The sequence below is a fragment of the Pteronotus mesoamericanus genome, unplaced genomic scaffold (genome assembly GCF_021234165.1).
Source record: "Pteronotus mesoamericanus isolate MK-2021 breed Mesoamerican mustached bat unplaced genomic scaffold, CSHL_Meso_final contig_74, whole genome shotgun sequence".
Taxonomy (NCBI): Eukaryota; Metazoa; Chordata; class Mammalia; order Chiroptera; family Mormoopidae; genus Pteronotus; species Pteronotus mesoamericanus.
In genome coordinates this window covers 33,972,761-33,997,309 of record NW_026555247.1, presented here as the reverse complement: position 1 = coordinate 33,997,309, position 24,549 = coordinate 33,972,761, and the positions used below count along the sequence as shown (strand labels likewise).

General features: G+C 47.8%; 2 protein-coding genes across 3 annotated transcripts in view; both read left to right on the top strand.

The window, feature by feature from the left end:
• LMAN1 (lectin, mannose binding 1) overlaps positions 1-24,549 on the top strand; it is an 89,804-nt gene that overhangs the window by 28,119 nt on the left and 37,136 nt on the right. The window lies entirely within an intron of this gene.
• Positions 308-19,124, top strand: CPLX4 (complexin 4). The gene is made up of 3 exons (XM_054583748.1): positions 308-474; positions 5,231-5,318; positions 18,756-19,124. The coding sequence occupies exons 1-3, from the start codon at positions 308-310 to the stop codon at positions 18,981-18,983; spliced, it is 483 nt and encodes a 160-aa protein (XP_054439723.1). The 3' UTR covers positions 18,984-19,124.

Here is a 24,549-nt window from a genome sequence, read left to right as displayed (position 1 = left end):
GAAGGATGCTTTCCCCCTCTGAAATTAGCTCAGTGTATTAGTTCAGAAAGTGCTCGGTTCCACCCGATTGTACGGCTCAGTAATCTGAACCATCTGTGTCCGCACACGAGGGAGCGCGCCTCTTTAATCCGGCTTACAGCCCACAAGCCACTCTTCTCCATCAGGCCGCCCTTGGAGGGATGAGTCTGTGCAAAGTCCTCTGCTCCTAAATGCGTGACTGTCATTGAGGATATTTGGAAATTTTGTCCTTTTTTTTTCCTTCAAATTTTGTCTGAGTTTTGGGTTTTCTTTTTCTGGGGCAGAAACGATGGCTTTCTTTATGAAAACTATGATAAGCAACCAGGTAAAGAATTTAGGATTTGGTGGCGGGTCTGAAGAAAAAAAAGAAGAAGGAGGGGCCTCGGATCCTGCTGCAGCTCAAGGGATGACTAGAGAGGAATATGAGGAATATCAGAAGCAAATGATCGAGGAGAAGTGAGTACACGCAACTTTATTGCCCTTTAAAAGCCGAGGGAAATTAGAGCTGACCTTACCTTTGTCCGCTCTCGGCTTCTTTCTCTCTGCTCTCCGGAGCCTTTCCCTGTGCTGCTCGCCTCTCACCCGAGGGGAGTGCTCTGCTAAAGGGGTGCTTTTGGAACATCAGCAATGACTATGTTCCCCCTGCATGACTAGAAATGAAAAGTAATAGGTGGATCAATGTGTCATTTTTAAAGCCGCTTAATGCTTTCTGATCGGGGCACATTTTAATTGATCTCAATTTAACTATTCAGATGAAAAATTGTGAGCCTGTCTTTTTAGTTTTTCTAAAAGTCACCCTCCTGGCAAGTAGAAAACTTTCAAATTGTGAGAACTTAGGGTTGGCACCTGGAAGAGGGCCTTAAAGAACATCTAGTGCAGCCTTCTTGACCTCATGTGTGGGGGGAGGGGAAGCAGCAGCCTAGAAAGCACAATGTGACTTGGCTTCTCAAAAACTACATGTAAATTTGTGACTGTATATTATGAAAATTTTAAAGATACAGAAAAATATAACAGTGTAATGAACACCCATATATAGGCAGATGATTCAGATTACTGAGGTCTCAAATCAGATGGAACCGACCACTTTCTGATATTTTGACATATTTGCTTGTAGGTAGACTAGTTGGATAGAAGACAGATGGATAGAACACTTCTAAAGTAAGTTACAGGCCTCCTATACTTCACCCCTAAATACTTCAGCCACATACCCCCCCCACCAAAATGAAGAGATTCTCCTGGCTGTAGGAAATGTAATAAAAATAAAATATTAGTAATATTTTAGTTCAGTATTATGGAGTGTGAATATCAATAACAATTTTTCACTGCTAAAGACTTATCTTTAAATAAGTGCAATCTATATGTATTTTTTTTAAGTCCAAGGTAGAATTAAGAGTCTTTAAGTAATCAACCAAGAATGAAACATCAATCTTCAGGTTAAATGTTCATGTTACAAAAGAAAAATAATTTGGCCACCATGGCTCTTTGCTGACAATCAGGTACATAATAGTTGCTTAAGTCCTTTTGCTAAAATGATTGTAAGTGAAGAGGTTAATGACCTAGAGCTAACTAAGAAAGTACAAAGGCCTGCTTGTAATGGAAATGTTATCCATTGTATTTTTTTCTGAAAGAAAGCATGGCTTAGAAACTACCTCCAATGGTATTAGGCTTGGCTCAGCAGTAAAGGAAAGTCAGTGTAAAAAAGCAAATACAACCGCAAGCATGATGTAGGTGCTTAAGATAATACTTTGGCAAAAAAAAAAAAAAAAAAAAAAAGGCAGCATTCCTTAGATATTGGCTAGTTTTGCCTATGGCATGTTAAAAATCAAGTATAATGAGGAAACAGACGTAGAACAAACATGGCACTAAATGTTACTGGCTCAAGCGGGCTCATAAAAAGAAAAAGGGCAGAAATTTAGATCATACACTAAATCCTATAAAATATTTAATATGTCTGAGGAATAAATCTGTTGGCAGATATGGCATCTGTTTGATTAACTAATGTCTTGGTTTTCTTTAATTTTATTTCTGTGTAGATCAAAGACAAAACACCCAAATGGTATGGTCAATCAGTGGATGGGATTATTTGCCAACTACTCATTGTGTATGTGTGTGTGTGTGTGTGTGTGTGTATTATAAATTTATGTAGTCACCTAATATAAAAAATAATAGCAAGACAATGGGGCCAGCCTTCTTCCCCGTGGCAAGAGGCATGTCTTCTCATCCATTGCTTGAGTTTTCAAGAGCTTCCTCACCAAGAATACAATATAAAGAAGTAGGCATCAAAATGGTTCATCACAAGTGACATGTAGAGAGTATACATCAGAATATATATACATGACGCTTACATATACATCAGATTATATATAAGCATTAAAATGAATACTAGCAAATAGAAGCCTTCTGAACCTGCCCTCCTCTCTTTAAAAAAAGGGGTGGATTGACCCCCGTAATTGTAAACCAAACCTACTCACCAATGTACTCCACTGCTCATTCTTTCTTATTTTACTTCTATGTTCAGATTTTTAAAAATTACTGATAACATTAATACTGAAAGAGGTCTACCCTTAAATAGAATACTTGGACAGGTCTAAATAACACAGCAGTCCGCTTATCCCTCCATGCCTCTCAATGATATTAAAGCCCCCTTTACCTTCACTGTGGTACAACTGCCACAGCACCGTTTGTAACCTGAACTCTGATACGCATCACAGGCCAAGACCTAAAAGCTAAAATTATAAAGCACTTTTAAAAAGCATAGGACATCTTTGCAACTTGGAAGGAAGCAAAGATTTCTTAAACATGACCCTAAAAGCAATAACCATAAAATTTTTAAATGACAAATTAGATGTTATCAAAATTAAAAACTTGTGCATTGGAAGACACCATCAAGAAAATAAATAGGCAAGACACAAATATATATTTGCAAAATATACCTGATGAAGAACTGGGATCAAAAATATATAATTTCTACAACTCAATAGTAAAAATACAAAAAAATGAGGAAAAAAGTTGAACAAATACTTCAAAGACACACAAATAGCCAATTAGTACATGAAAAAAAAAGCCTGATATGATTAGTCATCATGGAAATGAAAATTAAAATCACACGAAGGTACCATTGCACACATACCAGAATGGCTGAATGTGAATAACTAGAATTCTTCTGGTTACTGATATGTAAGATAGTATAATCACTTGGGAAAAGGTCTGACAGTTTCTAATAAAACTATACTTAGTCAGCCAAATTACCCTACCACTTAGTAATTCCATGTCTAGGAAGGAGAAGGGAATATACCTGCTCGCAAAAAGGCTTGTACAAAAATGTTCATAGCAGTGTCATTTGCAGGAGCCCAAAACTGTCCAACAACAGAATGAATGACCAAACATGATATATTCATACAGAGAATATGCTCAGTCATAAAAAGGAACTAACTACTGATAAATAGAGAACCTGGATAAACCTCAAAAGTATTTTACACTGATTGAAAGAAGGCCTATACAAAAGGATGCATAGTGTACGGTTACATTTGTTTGAGGTTCTAGAACAGGTGAAACCAATCTACAATGGTGCATAGACAGTGGCTAATGCTAGGGGTTGTGCGGGGGGGGGGGGGGGGTGAGGGGATGTACTCAGGTGACAGTGATGTTTCTTTGATCCTAATGGGGGTTTGGGTTGCACCCGGAAACAGAATCAATAGGACAAGATGATAATTGATAGATAGATAGACAGATAGATAGATAGATAGATAGATAGAGATAATGGATAGATCATAAAACTATAAACAAATACATAGCTGTAATTGATGGTACGCATGTTAAAGTGGGGGAAAGAGTACTGATTTTCATAATTTTGAAATGCATCAAAAAATAAGATGGATAAAAATGCATGGTTAGAGGGGGATAAATACATGATAAAACGCATGTAGTAAGACGCTCATTGTAGAATCTAGAGGGTGAGTGTATGGGTTCCCCTGTAAAATTCCTTTAACTTTTCTGTATGTTTGACATTTTTCATAATAAAATATTGGGAGGGGGAAAAAGACCTGCTTCTATCCATGCCACAGGTCACTGATGTCATGGGTAAGTCACTTACTCTGCTTCCCTCTCCAGACTAGCAGGTTGAACCACCGTTCCGCCTGCCTGGTCCAGGCCTGGCATTGTGTGGCGGGCAGGCAGTTCACGGAGGGCCTGAGCCCAGGGGCGGGGCAGGAGCAGCTTCAGCCCAGTGCTTCCAATCCAGCCCTGCCTTCAGTCGGCCTTCCTTGTCGTAGTTAAGATGGTTTCAAAACTTGCAGTCAAGAATAGAAACCAGTGTAGCCACCTAAAAATAAAAACAGGGAGTTTATCTTAATGCAAATAATGCTTCATGCAAAGATGCTTCACCAAAGCCCTGAGCAGAAAGAAATCCCATGAGGCCCCAGCGGGGCCTAACCCAGGAACCAGAGAGCTGCTGCGAAGCCACGAGCGGTTTTTCCGTCCCTGTGGTTGCTTCTGTCTCCACGTGCAGGGTTGCTCGTCCTTCTCAGCAGTGAGCTCTCTCCTCCACCTGTCACCCAAACCACGTGGCCCCTGGAAAACCGCAGCCAATGGCCTCCATGTCCACCTGTCACTGCCCCAGCCACCCTGTGAGTCTCTGTCTTCCTCAGTCCCAATCCCCAGTTCCCAGAGCAGAAGTGTCATTTACCCAGCTTGGTGCAATCCAGACCAGCCCCAGGGCAGGGCCGCACGTGCAAATTCAGCCCCCAGTAATGCGCTCCTGGGGGTGCTGCGCAGGGGGAAAGGCAGTATTGTGAGCTTTACCAACATCCCCAAAGCTGCCTGCTTCGGTCGGGATCACAAGCAAGGGAGTTTATTTCAAACCAGCATGCTCACAAGCCCAGGTAGGGGCCCTCAGAGCACTTCACAATCTACCCCACTTTGTTTGGGGTGCCTCCTTCCAAACTGGGAAGGGAATCCCCCTAGAGGGGGGTGGCTAGGTAGGGACGCAGCTTTCTATTATATCCTCAAGTACCACGTGTCTCCAAAGCACCCCCAGCTCTGCATAGTTCAGCTGGATTAGGAATCGGTCAGGTCAGGGGCTTGTTAGAAATGTAGCTCCCCGCCCGGTCCCCCACGCCTCAGGGCAGCCCAGCGCCCGGTCCTCTGAGCAGGGGCTGGAACACCCTGAGCTTTCTCTGTCCTTTGATTCTTTCTGCTACTCTTTTCCTTTTAGGATGGAAAGAGACGCTGCATTTACACAAAAAAAGGCAGAGAGGGCGTGCCTCCGAGTTCATCTGAGAGGAAAGTACAGACTTCCAAAGGTGAGATGCGCTTACCCCAGGGAGCAAACAGCCATTTCTTACATAATAAAACAACGGAGGATGTTTGATTAGCAGCCAAGGGAGCAAAGAGGTCATGCTCATGTGTGTATTATGTATGTACACACACACACACACACACACACACACAGTAGCCCTCCCTTACCTGCAGGGGATATGTCCCAAGACCCCCAGCGGATGCCTGAAGCTGTGGGTAGTACTGAAACCTGTACTGGATATACTATGTTTTTTCTTATACAGACATGCTAGGCAAGTTTAACTTATAAATTAGGCCCAGTGAGAGATTAACAACAATGACTCATAATAAAACAGATCAATTCCAACAATATACTGTAATGAGGGTCATGTGACTGTGGCTTAGTAAGTAAAACAAGGGCGACTTGGGCACAGGCACTGCGCACGGGGGCAGTCCCTCCGACAGCCACGGCGGCTGCCCAGGAGCTCGCGGGCAGGGAGCGAGGCAGCGAGGGGGGCTGGACAGAGGCGTGATGCGTGCCGAGGCAGGACTCCGAGGGACCGCGTGAGAGCTCATCACACTACCGAGAACGCACAATTTAACACGTATGAATTGTTTATTCCTGGAATTTTCCACTTAATGTTTTTGGACTATGAATGACCGTGGGTAACTGAAACCACAGAAAACGAAACCGTGGGTAAGGGGGGGCAGCTGTATATATACATTATATATCTATACATATATATATGTGAATACATACATATATTATATACACATGCATGTACATATATTAATCTTAGCGGAGGCATTTTGGTGGCGTGTAAAGAACACTGAACTAGGGGTTCACAAAGACTGGGTTACAGTCATGCAGCCTCTGTGAACTTCCATTTCCTCTCAACAAAATGAAGTTAATACCTGTAGATGACATTTTTATGTCAGTTTATCCAAAGACTATAGGACTGCCATATATAAATTCATAGCTGGGATACTCATCATCGCTGCCATTCACTGAGCTCTAAGTGCCAGATGCTGTTCCAAGTGCTCTGTATCGATTCACTTAACCCTCCCATCAGTCCTGTAAGGTGCGTTCTCACAGGAGGGGAAATGGAGGCCCCAAGAAAGCACCCACCTGCCAAAGACCACCCAGCCAGAGGGCAGAGCCCAGGAGGTCTTACCGTCCATTGGTTCTGCCTCTCTGTCAAAGGAATGATTGATTCCCTCTTCCGGGGAGCGATGTGGTGGGGCTGCTCCTCACCCGCCACCCGCTTCCCCATCTTGGCTGAAAGGACCAAGCCTGTAAGCTCTGGAGGAGGAGCCAGTTTAGAGACGTGGCAGGGTTGGCTCTGCCGACTGCACACCAGAAGCTACAACCGTGTGCTCTGCTCCACATTGGTTTCTATTGCGCTGGCTGAACGGTGGGAGGAAGCGGTGCTGACAAGCGTGGCAGGGCTCAGAGGCACTGGTCCAGGCTTGCCCGGGGTGGCAGAGGCCCAGCGCTTAGCTTCCCTGGCTCAGTTTTCATTACCCCCACCTGGGGATGGCCCAGCCCCTCTAAATGATTCCACGGTCTCCTGTTGGCTTGGTGTTCAGCTTCATATTCTGGAGGTGCATACTTCCTATGAGAACATCTTGCACCTGGAGAAGCCAGAGGGGAAGTCCTCCAAAGTACACGATCCTCCCCCAGCACTACCCACCCCCCCCCCCGCCTTCCCCTGGGATGAGGGATACCTCTAAGTCAGCTGGGTGGGTTAGAAAATGCTGCTAAACCAATGGCCCCAGTGGGACCCATGTAGGTCCTCAAAAAGCTGACGTCAGAAGCCCCAAGCAGGAGACACGAGGAGAAGGCCCGCTGCCCATGCACGGTCGCTGCTTAGGTCACTAAAGAGTTCAAGGAGCCCCACCCTGTGGGAGAGATGGATCCCTAAGACCCAGGACCGGAAAGCTCACAATGATGTTTGAACTCACTTTCACTTGAGATCAGGGAATTTTGAAAAGAACACCTTGCTTTCTGCTTCCTGTATTCTGGTTTAGCATGTGTTTTCCCCACTGTGCTTGCAATTTGGAAGAGTGGAGCGTTTTTAAACACTGTCCCTTCCACTCCCAAGGTCTGGTGGACTTCCCTGAAGCTCCCAGGGTGTCACTGGTGTCTTCAGCCCTGTGTCCCCCCCACACCCCCAGGCAGGATGCCTGACTCGGGTTTATGCTGCTGAACTGACGCTCCTGCCTCCAGCCTTGGGTGCATTTGATTCAGCACCACAAACCTTGTTTGGGATGAGGCGGAAATTACACACACACACACACACACACACACACACAGAACCTACTGGCCCTGTCTCTTTCACAAAAGTGGAGCTTTTTAAGGATGTATTTTTGTGAGCTGTTCTGCTGTCCTTCTGTGGGCTGTAAGAACTGGCTCTGCCACTCTGACATGGGGCAACCTCAGGTGGCTTCTAAGAATGCCTGAGCCTCAGCTTCCCCATCTATGACATGGGACAATGATACCTACTTCGTAAGGTCTTAGTCTGCAATAATATGGGAATGGGCAAAAGTAGGGTTACAGTTGTTCATATGGAAAACCATACAATAATTAATAAATAGTAATACCCGAATACTCACAACTGTAACCCTACTTTTGCCCTCCCTATATAAGGTAAAGGGCCTAGGACAGTGCTTGACTGATGGAAAGAGCTCAAAATATGGCCGCTCTTACTATGGCTGTGACTGTATCCATGTGCAGAAGTCTGATTCACGACCACCACGGGTCTTGAAGACTGTGGGGAGCACACTGACGTGTATCAACAATGCAACAGTTGAGGCCCCTGCACCTCAAGGGCCTGAGCTTCAGATCGTTTCCTCCTTCATGGTGAGCCAGTGGCTTTGCTCACCTCCAGGTCCTCCGGGGCCAGCACCTCTACGCTTAGCAGCAGGATTTTGATGCTCTTCAGAGAAAAATAATTGCCATGTCTCTGAGCCCAGCTATTCTTTGGCACAAGAGCCCCCTCTGAGAGAGGCTAAGGGAAGGGGACAGACTCACAGCCATGACATGTGCACGTTCATAGGTTCCCTGGAGAGGGACAGGCTCTGCCTGGGGAGCGATAGCGACCAGGTCTGTATGGGGTGTTGTTCAACATGGGCTGGGGGTTAGAGGTGGGAGGAACCAGGACAAAGTCATCAAGTGGTTAACAGCGAAGCCCAAATCTTTCCAGGCATGATTTACCATTGCTCACCAACCCCCTTCGCTGGACTGCTTCAGATGCTTAACGCGCAGGAGACCTCACCTGGTAATTTCATGGCCCCTGACAGAGACCCTGGAGTTCATCTAAGGAACTAATGCCACTTTCAGCACGAGGCACCTGCAGCCCTGGGTGGCATAAAGACTAAAGGGGTTTTTGGTTTTTTGGTTTGTTTTTTGTTTTGGGTTTTTTGTTTTTTTTTTTGTAAAGACCCACAGCCATTGAGTGACAGCCAGGATTAGAACTTAAGAGTGACGTACAACAGGACGTGAACACCCCCACCATCAGCCCCAAGGTCTCTGCTCTTTCTACCCTTAATATTTCAGGCGACCCAAGTTTCAGTGCACTTTGGAGTTCCTTGTGGCTTGAAACTGCGCAGAGACCTTGGGGACAACCTGTACTACTCATTATTCCAGTGAAGTGTCACAGAATGCCACCCCCAGCAGCCGGGCACGAGGCTTTTCCCTCCCCTGTGTTGTCTGATGGCTTGGCCGCAGACCTGCGAGTCGCGGACTGATTTCCAGATACAATCCAAAAGAACAGATGAGAAAATCGCTGAACCCGGTGCTGCTGAGCCTGCAGGTAGACCGGGGCCTCCCTGGACCCTGCTGTGTTGTGGCTGCGTTTTCTAAAACTGGATTCTACCCACACGCTTCAGGAATTCGCCTGTGGTGTAGAAAACACTAAAAATACTAATAATACAACTGTCTGCTTTTTGGAGAGCACAGGGAAGTTCTAATCCAATGCGCACTATCCATAAAACGGCAATGAATAGAAAGTACACCACACAAAATCAACATTTGGGGTGGGGGAATATGATCCATCTTATTCCACTTTGTTCAGTTATCCTCAGATGTGGCCAGCGCAGCACCTTGCCCTTGACATCCGGCCCCCGCCCTGGGTACCTGCTCTGCCCCCCCCCCGCCCCCGCCCCCCCGGTGTCAGTCCCAGGTTCCCCTCCCACGCGCCCCCTTGAGGCTCTGGGTGCAGCGGGCCTGCAATAGCCTCTGAGGCTGGAAAGGGGCGCTGGGGAACGGCCGCATTTCCAAGCCCTGCAATCAGAGCTCGGCGACAGCTTTCTGTCTACGCACTGTGGCCGCTCCTGTCCAAGCCGGAGCCTGGCTCTGCGAGGAGCCGGCGGCCGCGGCAGCCTGCGCGGGGACGGATCCAGGCCCCTCGCGCCCCCTAGTGTCCCCAGCCTCCGCGGGCGCCGGCAGCCCCAGGGAAACGCATCCTCGCTGTGATTGTCCTCAGCTCTTCCGCGGGGACGTCGGTTGTAGCAGAGACAGTGAGAGTCCACTCTTTTGATGGCACATTTTAGTCTAAAGTGGTTGCTGTGCCAGCAAGCCCGGAGGAGCCTGGTGGCCCTCCTAGGAGCAGCTGTCAGAAAGCAGGAGGCGGCAGCTCCTGCGAGGGACCCAGGTGGGGACAGGCTGCAAGGGGCCCTCGGAGCAGTGGACCCTCCCAGGCATGGTCTGCCAGGACGGAGGCTTTTGCTGTGGAGACAATACAACGGTATTGCCATTAACAATTATTGTCATTTGGGCCAGGCAGGGTCACCTGGGGAGCACGCCAGAGGCCCCTTCCTCCACCCCGCTAAGCCTCTCCTAGCCCAGGTGCGGGTTCCTGAGCCACCAGGGGCACTTTGGCTCCCTGAGCCCAGTGTCTGAGGGTTAGTTCTCTTTCTACTGAGCTTTTTTTATCTACAGAAAAGCACATGACATACGTGTACACTCAATGCATAATCATTAAACTCCTGTAAATTAAGGGACTTCCCCAAGCTCACTGTGACAAACAGTCACAGTGAAATAAGTAGGGTCTCAAGCCTCCGTATTCTCCGGCTCCTTTTTCCTGTCCCATTCTCCCCTTATCCCCCTACCAGGGGGTCCAACCTTTCAGCCACATCGAAAAAAGATGAGTTGTCTGGGGCCGCACATTACATGCACTGCACCATGTAATCACAAAAACCTCATAATGTTTTAAGTAAATTAATGATTTTGTGTTGGGCCACATTCGTAGCCCTCTTAGGCCGCAGGTTGGACACCGCTGCAGCCTGTGTCCTTCCACCCAGCATGGTAGACGTGAGAACTGAACACAACTGCCTAACAACAAAAAAAATTTTTTAAATGGCTCTGGACAGAAGGAAAGGGTCACCAGGGTCTTCCTGGGCTCCTAACAACCTTCCCCTCCCTCAAGCTTTGCAGGATTCTTAGTCCTGCGCCATCTTATAAAGTCCACGTCGGGCACGCCGCCACACTAACCGTATTCACAGTCCACAGGGAGCTGGACACACGCAACGTGTCCTCCAGCTAATGAGGGACGACCCGGGCACATCACCCACAATTCCCCAGGGTCACGTCCGGGGCTGCATAGCTAGCAGGAGGCGGTCTGGGCCCTGCCCTTCACACAGGCCCAACGGAGAGCAGATTGGAGGGAAATGTCTTCCCAGCAGCTGTCAGGTTCAATGAGGATAACAATGTCACACTTAGGGATCAGGACTGTGTTTTCTAAATAAATTATTTGACCGGCGTTTCCCATGAAAATGGGTGCTGTCGCCCGGTCACTGACTGGGGAAAGGAAGCTGGGGTTTGCGAGCAGGAGCAGTGTGGGCCCGCGCCCGGCAGACGCGCCGTAAAAGGCCCCCCTCCAGGTGCTTGTTTACTGTCGTGGGCACTGCCGCTCCTCACCCCGTCTTTTGATGATCACTTTTAATTGCAGTGATGATGTAAGGAGTCAAGTAAGTGCAGTGACCAAAGGACAGTAATCCGAAGCCCACCTCGTGAAGGACATCAGTCATGACCACGTTCACATACCCGTCCCCTCTGTTGATCTCCTCTGGTTTTTGGATCTCTACTAATTCAAGGACCTCAGACGCTGCAGGAAGCCATGACGCTCATGTGAGACTTGGGTCCCGTTCTATTAATCCTGTATTTTCAGGTTTTTCTCTCTGTTGGCCTCTCTTATAAAGGAGTTGAATCTCTCCCCATGGAAACAACCAAACAGCACTTTTGGAGTAAAAAGTGCTCTCTAAGTGTCTTCCCTAAAGGACTGGTTGCCACTGCTCTGCTGAAACTTCCTCCTTCAGACTCTGAGCCCAGTCATTCCGTTACTCTTCGTTTCTCTTTGTCGGGTTAAGCACTGGTCACTGCTTCCTCCCTGCAGCCGTCTCTGTCCTTGGCTCCTGGACACCACCCTCTGGTTCTCATTCCCCTCCCACTGTTTCTTCTCTGTCTTCACCATGGGTTACCCTCCCTCTGTCCGCCCCAAATTTTGGAGTATTCCACGGTGCTCCCTCAGATGGCTACACCTTGCTGTGGCCTTCAGCTACCACCTATCTGTGATCTGACGTGCAGACCTCCAGCCTGCACCTTTTCCCTAAATGTCAGCTGTCCCTGGGGCTCCTCTAACCTCATACCCAGGACAGAGGCCGTCATTGTCCCTTAAACCTGCCCTTCCTGTGACCTTCGTCCCAGAAAGCGCCTCCCAGCCCCCGCCGCTGGAAACCAGAAGTCGCCCTTGGCTCTTCCTTCCTTCTCCAGCAAATGATCAAGGCACCCTAATTTCCCCTCCTGAATAATTCCCAACCCCATCCTCAAGTGCAGGCCTCCTCCTTTCTCATCTCTCTTACTATAACAGCTCTTCGATAGCTTTTCGATTTGGGTCTTGCTCCCCTTAAAATGGCAGAGTGAGGTTTCCAAAATGCAAATGCAAATCTGGTCCTGTTCTTCTCCTGCTGTTAAAAAAAAAAAAAAAAAAAAAAAAAAAAAAGGACTTGCCATGACTCTTTGGAATGAAGTTCAAACCGCTTGGTCCGTACACCATGATGCGGCCTCTGTCATTCCAACCTCACCTCTTGCCACTCCCTGCCTGGACTGTACCTTCTTCCTGCTTTGTTCCCTATACCCCACTCCCTGTGGTCCCTTTCCCTCCTGTAAGACTTAGGTCTAGTGCCAGTTCTTCCAGAACCTCCCATGGCCTCCCTCTCCCCACCCTCCTCCTTGCTCCTCTAATATGGAGTACGTGTCTCTTATGTCATTACCACCCTGAATATTGTCGCCAACGGGACTGTGTGCTCCTTAACAAAAAAGGGGCTCAGTTTTCTACCTTTGTGCTCAATGCCTTGTAAGGTGTCTGGCATGAAGAACTTTTGTGTAAAATGTTTGCTGAATTGTTGATGTTCTTGGAGAAAAGGAAAGAAAAGGAACCACACCCAAAGAACAAAGTATCAAAAACAGCGGAAAGGCTCTATCCACCATGAGAGTTACATGAAAATAAAATAAATGAAAAGACCAAGTCTGGATTCAACATTATAATATTACAATACAAAATTATAGTTTTGTATAAAATGCAAAGGCTCCTTGACATTATAATTAAGATGTCACATTCCTTCAAATAGAGGAAGTAGTATGTTATAAATAAAGCCATAAGATTCTATCTAAAAACAAAAGGGCCCCTCTTCCTAGCCAATTCAAAATGTATATGTAAGTCAAGCCAAATTAATAAGACAAAACAGTTCCACAATGAACCCTAATCCTATTACTGGAATTGTCAATCTAGGTTAGTCATTGAAAAATAATGTCAGGCCCCCTGCTGAGCTGCATGATTTAATCACACCTGGTGTTTGTCTGCTGTATTCAGGGCATCGTTTAGTGTGAATAAAAATGAAGACAGAAAACAGTCTATCAATAGAACTGTCTTTCAAAATATCACACTGAAAGCTCCATTAGAATTGAGCTTACAATTTGCCTCTTCAAAAAAGATATGATTCTATGAACCTTTCTTTGCCCCTCTCCTTCAAATGAGGAGCGCTGGGAGCTGGCTGGTCAGCGGGACACCCAAACGTCCTGCTTCTGAGCAGCTGTTCCTGGTGGCCTGGTGGCCTGGTGGGGAGGCCATCAGCGGCCCAGCCAGGGGCCCTCCGTTCCTCCGCCCCGTCAAGCCCCAGCCCAGTGTGCTCCTTGTACTGGCGCCCTTGGAGCTGCATGTCCTAGGGGATGGGAGGGAGGGAGGGAAGAAAGTCCCAGCACAGTGGGAATTTAATATGTGTTTCTGACAGGTAGGTATTATGTCCCCTTCATAGATAAGAACCCCAGCTGAGAGAGGGACAGTGACTTCCCAAGGCCGCACAGACTGTGAATGGCAAGGCAAGTTAAGACCCCAAGCCTCTCTGCCCCCACGGGCTATGTTTTCCTTCTGGGCCTGGCGGCCACGCTGGGCTCTCGTCCCCTGACCGGCTGAGTGACCTTAATGCAGCATCTTCACCAGACCTGGGTTTCCTCATCTGTAAGTGACAGACTCGGAGAAGCGGCCTTGAAGAGTGAGTCTCCGTGGGATGCCTGCGTGCAGGAAGAAGTGCAAGGTGTGCAAGCTGGTTCTCCACACTCTCCTTCCACGGAGGGCCCTACACATGCACACTCTCAATCAACACTAACATGGAAACGGACGCCTATCATTCCAGAAGTCGAATCTGCAGCAACTGTCCTCATGCAGATGTGCGGAGGGCTCGTGATGTAGCTGAAGAGGAAAGGCCAGTGGGATGTAGCAGAAGGAGCAGCGAGCAAGCCTGGCACGAGGCTCTCACCCCACTCCCACAATCACAGGGGAAGCTTTTTGAAAGTCCTGCTGTCTGGACGGCCGCCACCGACCATGAGAGCCAAGTCTCTGGGGTTGGGACCTGGTCATCGGTATTTCTCTACGTTTCAGAGGTACAGAGACGGTTGAGGACCACTGTCCCAGGGGACAGAACATGAACCTGGCTCTGGCCTTCCACAGCCACTAGTCAGAACAAGGATGAGTGTCTTCCGGAGCCTGGATCCCCCAAACCTCAGGCCTACGTCCCCTGGTCTGGCCCAGATCCCCACTACTTTGCTGGCTTGCACTTGCTATGGAACAGGTATTTGTTGACTGGCTGTATTCTTCGCTCTACAGTCCCACTCTCCTAAGGTCTGTGAGCCCTGGCAGAACAGGGACCAGGGGTCGCTGTCACCTTGTTAAGAGGCCAGAGCAGCACCCTCACTCACAGCCAGGACAGTGAGGGGTGGCTGATGAAGGCAAGTGACTTGAAGTCCATGATCCCCACAAATCTGGAAATAGCAAATGTTAGTTCAGCTCAACCACAGTGGAAGAAATCCATTAATCTAGCTGTTTGGTATCCTGTAGACCAAAATAGATAAACAAACCCCAAACAAATCAAATCTGCCTAGTATCAAATACACTGGTATTTGCTTAAACACCAAGTTGGATTGATTGGACTCTAACAGAGCGTTTGGTGAACACCCAGCTTTCTGACTATATAACCTTCTTGATAGTTTGTCATAGTCTCTCAACTTTGCTGCAAGGTGAAGGCCAGTTTATTGAGATCCAGGACATAGGAAGTCTGGATCCAGGGCCATGCATACCCTTCAGTGAAAAGTCGGAAATCAGTCACAGAGAACAAAGGCAGGATACGGGGCTCTTTAAGTAATGGGGCATTCAGCCCTGGTGATTAAGATTATAAATCTGGTTAAAAACCAAGAGATTAAAACTGAGTCTGGTCAGCCAGCATAACAATAATTAGCTCTTAACTGTATTAAACAATATACCAAATTGGTAAGATTTCTAGAAATGAGAAGACCTCTGAAACAGACCCTCTAGGAACACAGTGTAGCCTATAAGCTCCCTAATTGTGTGCCGGTTCACTTCGTTCGTTCATTCATTCATTCACTCACTCACTCACCATGCCATGGTTCTCAGCACCTCCCCGCCCCCGGCCTTGATTCCTTTTGGCTGTAATCGCATTTATATTTGTGGGGTTCAATGAGGCATTACTGCCTTTCCTAGATGTGTGAACGGTGTCAAAATACCCTTGGTCTCCCCAGCCTAAGATCTGCCAGTGGGCAGCAGAGAGACTGGACGAGACACTCATTGTCTGGGCTGCAGACTAGGTCCCATCTGCAGGGTGGCTCCTGAGGCAGGAGGACCTGAGGCTGCCCGTGGTCCTCTGTGTAAATCCCACTTAGTCTCCTTAAGTGCTTGCTCTCCCCCGGCTCTTTCTCTTAAGGACCAATATTCCCCCACCCCCTGTTTCTCTGTCCATGCCCCCTGTATCCCAGGGACCCTTGCAGCAGGGACCTTGACACCAACCTGCCCTTCTTCCTCTAAAATATTAATAACCACGGGCCCCGTTTGTTCCCGACTTAGAAGTTTACAAGTCCGTTTCACAACGTCTCCTTCAGTCTGCTCAGCGTCCTCTCAGGGGCCCTCCCACTGGGCACCGGAAGTGCAAGGCGATTGTCCAAGGTCAGGAGGAGGGAGAATGACAGAACTGAGACCCGAACCAGGTCTCCCGACTGCAAACCCCATAATCTCCTCATTGTCATGGGCCGTCTCTGCGGGACGGCAGCCTGCGTCCACGGCAGCTTTTCGCAATACGAATGGGACCCTGGCCCTTGGCCTGTCCTCGGCCTGAGCTCGCTCACTCGGGGAGGACCCAAGGCTAATGAGGCTGGGGGTCCGGGTTTTGTTCCAGTGTCCTTCATTTTGTCCTAGGCCACTCACCGGCCCTGTCCTACTTAATACAGACCTCCTAGGATTAGTCATAAGGTGTCCCCAGCCCAGGCTGAAGCCCAGGGAAACAGATTGCAGTCTAGAGCCACCCCAGAAGCGCCTGTTTGCTGAAGGATGGTCAGTAGCATTGTCCTTCTGGAAGGATGGAGCTTATAGGACTCTGGCCACAGCATTGACCGCACCCACAGCTGCTTTAGGCGGACAACTTGGGCCGCTTGCCTTGGACAGAGAGCTCCCCTCTGTCCCTTCTCAGGCCACCCTCCTTCACATGGAATGAGAAGTCTGCAGGGCCAAAGGGACAGGCCCACCGAGAGCCCACACCCTCTTTTAGACCATACCCCGACTGCCTAGGACCCCAAATTTCCTGCTTAAACGCCCTCCGGGGCCAGCCCTGGCCTCTGCACCTGTCTGTCACCCTGAGGGTCCACTGAGCTGCCTGCCCGCCTATTGCTAGGGCAGAAGAGAAGGGCGGGGCTCCTGGGAACCACGTGGGCAAGGTTTCCAGGGAGAGGTGGGGCCAGGGGGTGGGAAAAAAGAGGGCGAGCTGGTGAGCCAGGACCTCCATCAGTACTCATCCCCCGTCCCGCAGGCACGAGAGGGGCCTGTCGAGGGGCAGGCAAGCTGGGTCCTCTCGGTGGCTTTCTCCCGGAATTGAGGGCCTAGTGACAAATGGGCAACAGGTAGGCCCAGGTTGCTCGGGAAGCTGAACCTACTCAGCAAAAATGGCGCCACTCCTAGGCCAGAGGTGAGGTGCAGAGAGCAAGGCCTTCGGCTGGGGCTGACCCATGCAGGAGTCACAAGTACAGGTGCAAACCGTGCCCCCCTCCCCTCAGAGGACCTGGTGACAGCCCAGAGATCCTATCACCAACTAGAGGGCTGATGGGGGCGGGGGGGGGGGCGGTGTCAGAATTCCCAGGAGTCCCTTTTCAAAACAAGCCCATGGTATTAAGAGAAGGCAGGTGTCTGATTCTGTCCTGTCTCCTCTCCTTCCTGCAAAACCGCCCGAGGGTGATCAGCAAGGAAGGCAAGCTCTAGGACAGGTAAATAAAAAAAATAAATGGACAGAGAGGATTGGCTGAGGGCCCCTGGGGATTAGCTAACTAATTAATCCCCACAACAGTTTGACGAGGAACTAATTAATCCATTAAGCGCTTTGAGGGGCCACGGCCTGGCCAAGTGCGGGGAGAGGCTGCAGCGACCTCGGGAGGCATCGCTGGGAGTGGACCTTGTCAGAGTCCTCGGGTAGGCCAGTGCGAGGCCCCTGCCTCCGGGGCTTTGTCTCCTCTGCCTCGGAATCTGCCTCTCCAGCTGTTTCTGCTACGCTGCCCAGAGAAACAAAGACAAGGAGCTCTGCAGAAAGGCCTCCAGCTTCTGGAAGGATCTGCTAAAGAAGTATGGAGCCTTGAGCAGTTTGAATGGGGAAAGGCCCTCAGAGGCCCAGTTTACAGATGGAGAGTCAAGTTTACATGTCACCCAGGTTTGTTAATGGGCGTCTCTCTCTCTGCAGGTGCTGACTTTAACTCCTCCTGGGGACTCAGCAGGTGTCAAAGATCTTTCTAAAATCAAATCAATGTGGTCTGAGTAAGATTAAGATCGTTTTATCTTCATGAGATTTGTCATGCACTCTGGTGACAAATTCCAAACGCCTATCGAGGTCAGCCTCAAGTGGACCTAGGTGTTTCCTATCTTTCGCTTTCCTGACACTCTGTCTAATCTCATCTGCCCCTGATGCCTAGTTTGCCTTCTGTTACAACCCAATCTCAGAGGATAATCTGATAGCAGCCAGCTGGGACTGTCAACGAGCTTTACCTTTCCCTGAGAAACTTTTTCTTTAGATTCTTCTCTCATTACAAAACACAAGGCTTTTTAATACCAGGTGGCATGCTCTGGGAAATTCAGAAATAGCCATGGCTGGAACCACAAGGTGAAATTGTAAGGGACGCTGTGGCTGGACAGTCAGCACGCTGAGAGGGAGCCGCGCCATCCACGGCCCACGTAACCAACAAGGGTGTTGTGCCAGACTTGCCTCCGGGTGCCGAGGATGCCGGCTGAGGCTGACGTGACCCAGCTCCCACAAGACGCCCCAGCCTAGTAGAAGGGATGAAAGGGGCAACGGCTAAGCAGAAGTTGCCACTCAAGAGTGATGACTAAAATGGCGGAGCACTGCCAGGCCAGCGGGAACCCAAACCCTATGCTCCAGAATAAGACGGCCAGGGCCATGGCCTGGGGCTGATAGACACCCAAGCTTGCAGAGCTGCCCAGCCAGGCTGGTATGGATTCTCAAACTCTGCATCATCGGCAAGACAGAGAGAGCTTCTTAAAACACAGGGTGCTGGCCCCGCCCGGGAGTGTCGGGTACAGTAGGTCTGGGGGGCGGGGCTGAAAATGACTCTTTCTAACGCGTTGCTAGAGGATGCTGCGGCTGCTGGGTCCAGGGACCACACTCTGGAAACCACTGTGCTAGAGGTGCTGATCCACCCACATGCACTGAAGGCGGGGTGTCCCCACCAGGACCCCTGGCCCCACGGCAGCCACCAGGCCCAGCCAAGCACCCCATTCCCTTCATCCCTCAACAGGCCTTTATTTTGCTGCTGCTGTGAATGTCTGTCTGTCTGTCTGTCTGTCTGTCTGTCTGTCTGTGTTTTGGAGTGGCCTCTCTAGCTTTGCATTTGTTTTTCCGCGTAGAGTGAAATGGATGAGAACCGAATCCAGATGGCTGGAAACGATGTGGATTTGCCCGAAGATCTCCGGAGAATGGTGGATGAGGATCAAGAAGAGGAAGAAGATAAGGATTCTATTCTTGGGCAGTTACAGAATCTGCAGAACATGGACTTGGATACCATAAAAGAAAAGGCCCAGGCCACCTTCACGGAAATCAAGCAGACGGCGGAGCAGAAGTGCTCCGTGATGTGAGGGGCGGAATGGAACGTTTCTGAGCAGCACACACTTCAACATAGGGAACAGGGTCAGAAACACCATGACAACTAAACTCTCTCCAAACACATACACAACAACCTGGCGTTCTAACTGTCGCTGGTAGAATGTTTAGCTAGCGCCTGGCAGCGGAACATGATACTTTCCTTTTCGTTATAAATGTAGCTAAGCGTGGAATTTCAGCTGCGAATGATGCAGAGCACATACCTGCTTAAAGATCTCAGGACAGCCAGAAAGCAGCAAAAGCAACTGGGATTTCCTCTTCAGCTTCCTTCCTTAGAGGGTAAGGTCTCAGCCTGGCCAATCATTAGCATGACTCCAGGTCCCTTTAGAGGAAGATGTGGGAGGTCACAATGCCACCAGGCTCCCCGGCTGCAGACCCACTGGCAAGCAAAGACCACACCACCTCTTACTCACAGGCTCCTTGGCGCCACCGATGCTTCTCATCAAGTGTGGCCAGCTGTGGGGATGGGCTAAAAGAAGAGCAATGGAGGGAGAGGACAGGCTCCCGTAGCCCTTAGTCTTGGGGAGGCCGTGTGAAGAATGGACTTGGGGTGAAACTAGAGGCACAGGTACAACTGGGAAGGCGGTCGCCGTTCTTCGTTCAGCATTCTCTCCTCTGACCTGAACTTGGTGATAGCAGTGGGAACCAAGGGGCTGGAAACGTAGAGAAGCTCTATCGGCCTCTCTCTCTGTGTCTCTCTTTCTCTCTCTGCCCCCACTTCTTTCTCATTCTCTTCTAGCCCCCTCTCCTGCCTCTCCTTCTTCTTTTTCCTCTCTTGTCCCTCCCCTTCAGACTAGGGTCCCATAAATCCTTCTGTCATTCTGTCCCACCGTCTCCCAGGGTAGACACAGGCTTCCTTTTCCTAGCATTCGCTCTCTTTCAGAGGGAGTTGTCCAAAAGGCTTAGAACATTTGCCTCTGAAACACAGAGACCCATTTAATCAAAGCCAATGTGTATGTACAGAACAGATGATTCTCAAAGACAGATTTTATCAAAAAGATCTGCTCTGTTGGAGGAAAAGGAACTAAAACCATGAGGGACTAGCCTGCTCCATACCCAGAGTTCCTGAATGTGTTGTATACGAAGTTTCATGATATGAAAATATGCAAATAAAACAAATGATTAGGTGTCCAGGACTATCCATCTCCAGAACTTTTCCTGCTTCCCCAACTGAAACTCTGTACCCATTAAACACTAACGCTCCATTTCTTCTTTTCCCCAGCCTGGCAACTGCCATGCTACTTTCAGTCTCTGAATTTTTTTTTCTATTTAATTTTTATTGTATTTTTTTCCATTTAGTCCCCTTTTCCCTCCCCACCCTCAGCTATCACCACACTGCTGTCCATGTGCGTGAGTCCTTTTTCCCTTTCGCTACATCCCTCTGCCCCTTACCCTCCGCGCCCCCAGCTGTCATCTGCTCTCCATCTACGAGTCAATCAATAAATGCATAAATAAATGGAACAACAAATTCCTCCCTCTCTGCCGCCAATCAATAAATAAAGAAATTTAAAAGTATATCTATTCTAGTCCCTGCTTTCATTTTTTTCTTTCCAGCAAATTTGGGTGAAATTCCAATAGTTTGGATACAAAATGATGTTGAATACAGAACTGTACTAAAATTTTATTGAAAAATAAAATTTATACATATATAAAATTAGAAATATTCAAACATTTGACTATAAACTTCCAAAGTAGCACTAAGTCAAAAAGATATCACGGTAGCACGCTACCGAGTGGCTCAGTCAGTTGGGCATCATCCCGCAAAGTGAAAGGGCACCCGTTCAATTCCCAGTCAGGTTACACGCTTGGGTGCGGCTTTGGTGCCCAGCTGGGGCACGTGCAAGAGGCAGCCGATCTTCTAAGGTCTCACTGACGTGTGATTTGCATTTTAATCCCTTTTGTCTATGTGTGCAATCCTTCACAATAAATCGATTATATATATTTTCAAAAGGACGGTTTGGGGAGCTACAAAAATTATGCTTGGAGAATGTTATAAAATTAGGTGTCATACAAATTAAATTCAAATTCAAAACTCTTGTCATTTTTTTGCCTTTAAAAAAACTTTTCATTGTGGAAAAATTCCAAACCTTACCAAAAGTAGAAATATAAGTCAACAAATCCACATGTATCCAAGTTTAGCCCTCAAGTGCAGCTATCCTTGGAAAACTACTTTATGTGGTTACAACTCCATCTGCATACTGATGCATCATTCTTGAATGGTGTCTAATTCCTGGAACTAGAGAAAGATAGCAGGTATATACCAACAAATGCTTGCTTGTTTTCTCGCATCATTTCAGAAAACCTTCACAGATTTCCAAGCTGTATTTCTTTAAAGCTCGTTCCCTTAACTTACCCTGCAGTGTGTGGTAAGCTCCTGACATTTGCGTGAAGGACCGCCGTGGGAGCATCCCGACAGCCTTATTGAAAGCATCTGGTGGTTAAAACGGGCTAATTAGTTTGGTCAGGACAAGAAGATCAGCATTTTTAGGAATGAAGGGGTCAAAGGAGAAAGTGCAACAAAAATGGACAAAAGAATGTCCATAAAATTGCTGTCAACTGTAAAAGCAGACTAAAGCCCTTAGTCTGCCGTAGTGTTGCAGGAGCCACTGGGAGGAAGAAGGGAGCTCCCTAAGACGGTGCACCCCGCTCAGTGAGCAAAGTGGGGCTGAGCGCACCGGACTCCTCGTTCCGCGCACGCTCCCGTCGCAGGCGGAGAGGACACCCAGGCAGCGCCAAGGCTACCAAGACTGGAGCAGATCGAACTCGCTTTGGAAAAGGAGTGAATGGTTTCTCTGGACTCTTTGGGAAGGAAAGCAAAGCAGTTTGACACTTTCAAAACATCTGGGAAAGAATTAAAATGGTAGAAAAACTGCTGATGACTGATTATAAGAGTGTGGAAAAAATGTGCCCCCGTGCTAATGAATGGCTGTGTGAAATTAGGCAAGTTACTTAACTTGTCTCCACATCTGTAAAATAGAGTTCCTTGCAGTTAGTCATGAAATCAACCACCACTATGTGCAACATATATTTGGATGCCAATAGAAAAGTTCCTTTTCTCATGCAGCTTAGATTCTAGTGAAGGTACACTAGATGGGTAACAAACAAGTAAACCAATAATAATCAAATAGTTTTGGAGAGTGGAAGGTGCTATGGGAAAAATAAAGTGACAAGAAGGATCATGTGAACTTTTGGGGGGGGCATGCATTTCAGGCAGTGAGAATAGTCTGTGCAAAGGTCCTGAGGCAGGAAGGGCCCTGGAGGATTTCAAGAAGAGGAAAAAGGCCAGTGCGGCTGTAGCTCCGTGAGCAAGTTGGGGCAGATTGGAGAGTGGCCGGAAGTATGCAATAATGCTCTTTGAGAAATGGGAAAGGGGTAAGACTTAGACAGCAGTACACAGAGTTTGGATCTTATGCTAAGTGTAACAGTTGGGCTTTGGAGGGTAGTATGCAGGGAGTGGTATGATCTGATTTATATTTTTGAAAGATAATCGAGCTGCTGAGTGGAAAGTAGAGGGCAGGGAGCTAAGAGAAGCAGACTGGAGACCAGCAAGAGGCTAATTCAGTAACCTGTCCGAGAAAGATAGGACAATGGCCTACATTGTGGTAGAGACAGAGAAGAGTGTCCAGACATAAGAAATATTCCAGAAAGAGAGCCAAAGGGGTGTATGGAATGTGGGTGGTATGGGAAAGAAAGCATTATAATAATACGGACCTCCTAGGGTGTGTGAAAATGAAATGAGAATTAGCTCCCCGATAATGTTTTTTTGTTGTTGTTTTGTTTTGTTTTTTTCAGAAAAAAATAGTAAAAGAGGAAAGAAGAATCTTGAAGACAGCCCAGCTGTGTGGGTGGGGGCCAGGTCAAGGCTGTTGCAAAGTGGGCATCCGTGGGTTTGCCTTCTTAGCCCTGTAAGAGGATTGACTGGCTTCAAGACCGCCGTCCCCTCGAGAGAAATGTCTCTGTGCTCCCCCTAGACGCTCTGGGTTCAATTAGTTTAATTAGAAAACACATAAAGAGGAATTATCTTAATATAGCTTTGCTCCTAGCAACCCAGAAAAAAAAAAAGTCCATTTCTTGGGCAGGAACCCAAGTTTCCCTCTTTTATTTACATACTCTGAGATAAGGATGTAAATGTTCCGTTTTGTTGTTTTGTTTTTTTTTTTGTGAAAAGGTGGACCAACATCTCTTATCCCATAGATCATGTTAGTTGTAATTATAATATTTTCTGATTTCTTCCCTCTTGAATGGAATGCTAGGAAATATTGAAAAGTCATTCATGGTGTTGAGGGTGGGGAGGAGGGAGAACACCTGGATTTTTAGAGTTTGCCCATTTCTGTGGGAGAAGGCCACCCACTCGGGTGAGCTGTAAGCTACGAATGTGACGGCACTGACCTCAGAGCTGGGAAGAGGGGCTAACCATCATCTTCCAAGCCAGTCAGTAAGAATATCAGTTGTTTGCCAACATGCCATGCAAATCTATTGCCAAGAGATTCTTTTTTTTTCTTACATAGAGGATACTTGGATGTTGGCATCAACTGTAAAAGCAAGCTCAGGACTATGGGAATCGGGTTGGTAAATGATTGGGGAGTCATGCGAAGAGCAACTTCATTGTTTCTGTACAACAAACCCATCCCCCCAGGCCCATACGCAGACTTAGTCTGAGTGCTAGCATGGGGCATCCAAGCGCAGGGCCCAGGCAGCTCGGCCCGGCGGCCCAAGGGAGTGTTGGGGAACAAGGCCTGCCACAGAGGTCTGTTCATCTTGGGCAAACCCATTAGTCCCTCTAGGCCCCCATTTCCAGATGGATAAAGAAAATGTGGGAGCTAGGAGTGAGAGAGTCCACACCATAATCACCAAGTTTCTCCTGCCTAAGTCTTAAACACATGATTCTCTGAAATAACAGAAAACTAACCTGAGATTAGTTTCATGGTGTTGTTCCCCAAAGTACCATAACTGGGAAACTGAGAGAGTGCCAAAGGAGGAGAGACCTCTTGCCAATTACTGGCTGGTCTGCTGAGAGCTGTGGTCCCTGTTCTTACACAAAAGGAAGTCTTTCAAACAGGGTATTACCACCGGAAAATACAACAGCTTCCAGCTGCCCTTGGTTTCATCTTATAATCAGATGAGATGTCTGTTTCCACGTGCTCATCCGAGCGGGCTCCCATTCAGATAGAAATGCCTACCTGGGCCCATCTTCATTGATTTGTGTATTTTAGCCACATAGGTATGTTGGCGTTATTATTCACTGCAGTATCCTTATATCAACACTTTGATTTAGCCTGAAAATACTAGAGAATATTCAGATTGTCACACTGACTCATAAACTAGTATACAAGAAAAGTGTTTATCATTTGTGCTCACATTATAAATGTGACCAAGGATATTCGTTATTAGTTGTCTATATGTAAAAATGGCATTTCTGATAAGTATCTCGAGAATATTTTCTTGATGTAGCTTCTGTGGTGCTATCAAGTAGGAAAATATTTCATTGATTTGGAAGATGGTGTAGTGAGAGATGAACAAGCATCCCTGAGTATTAAAGAG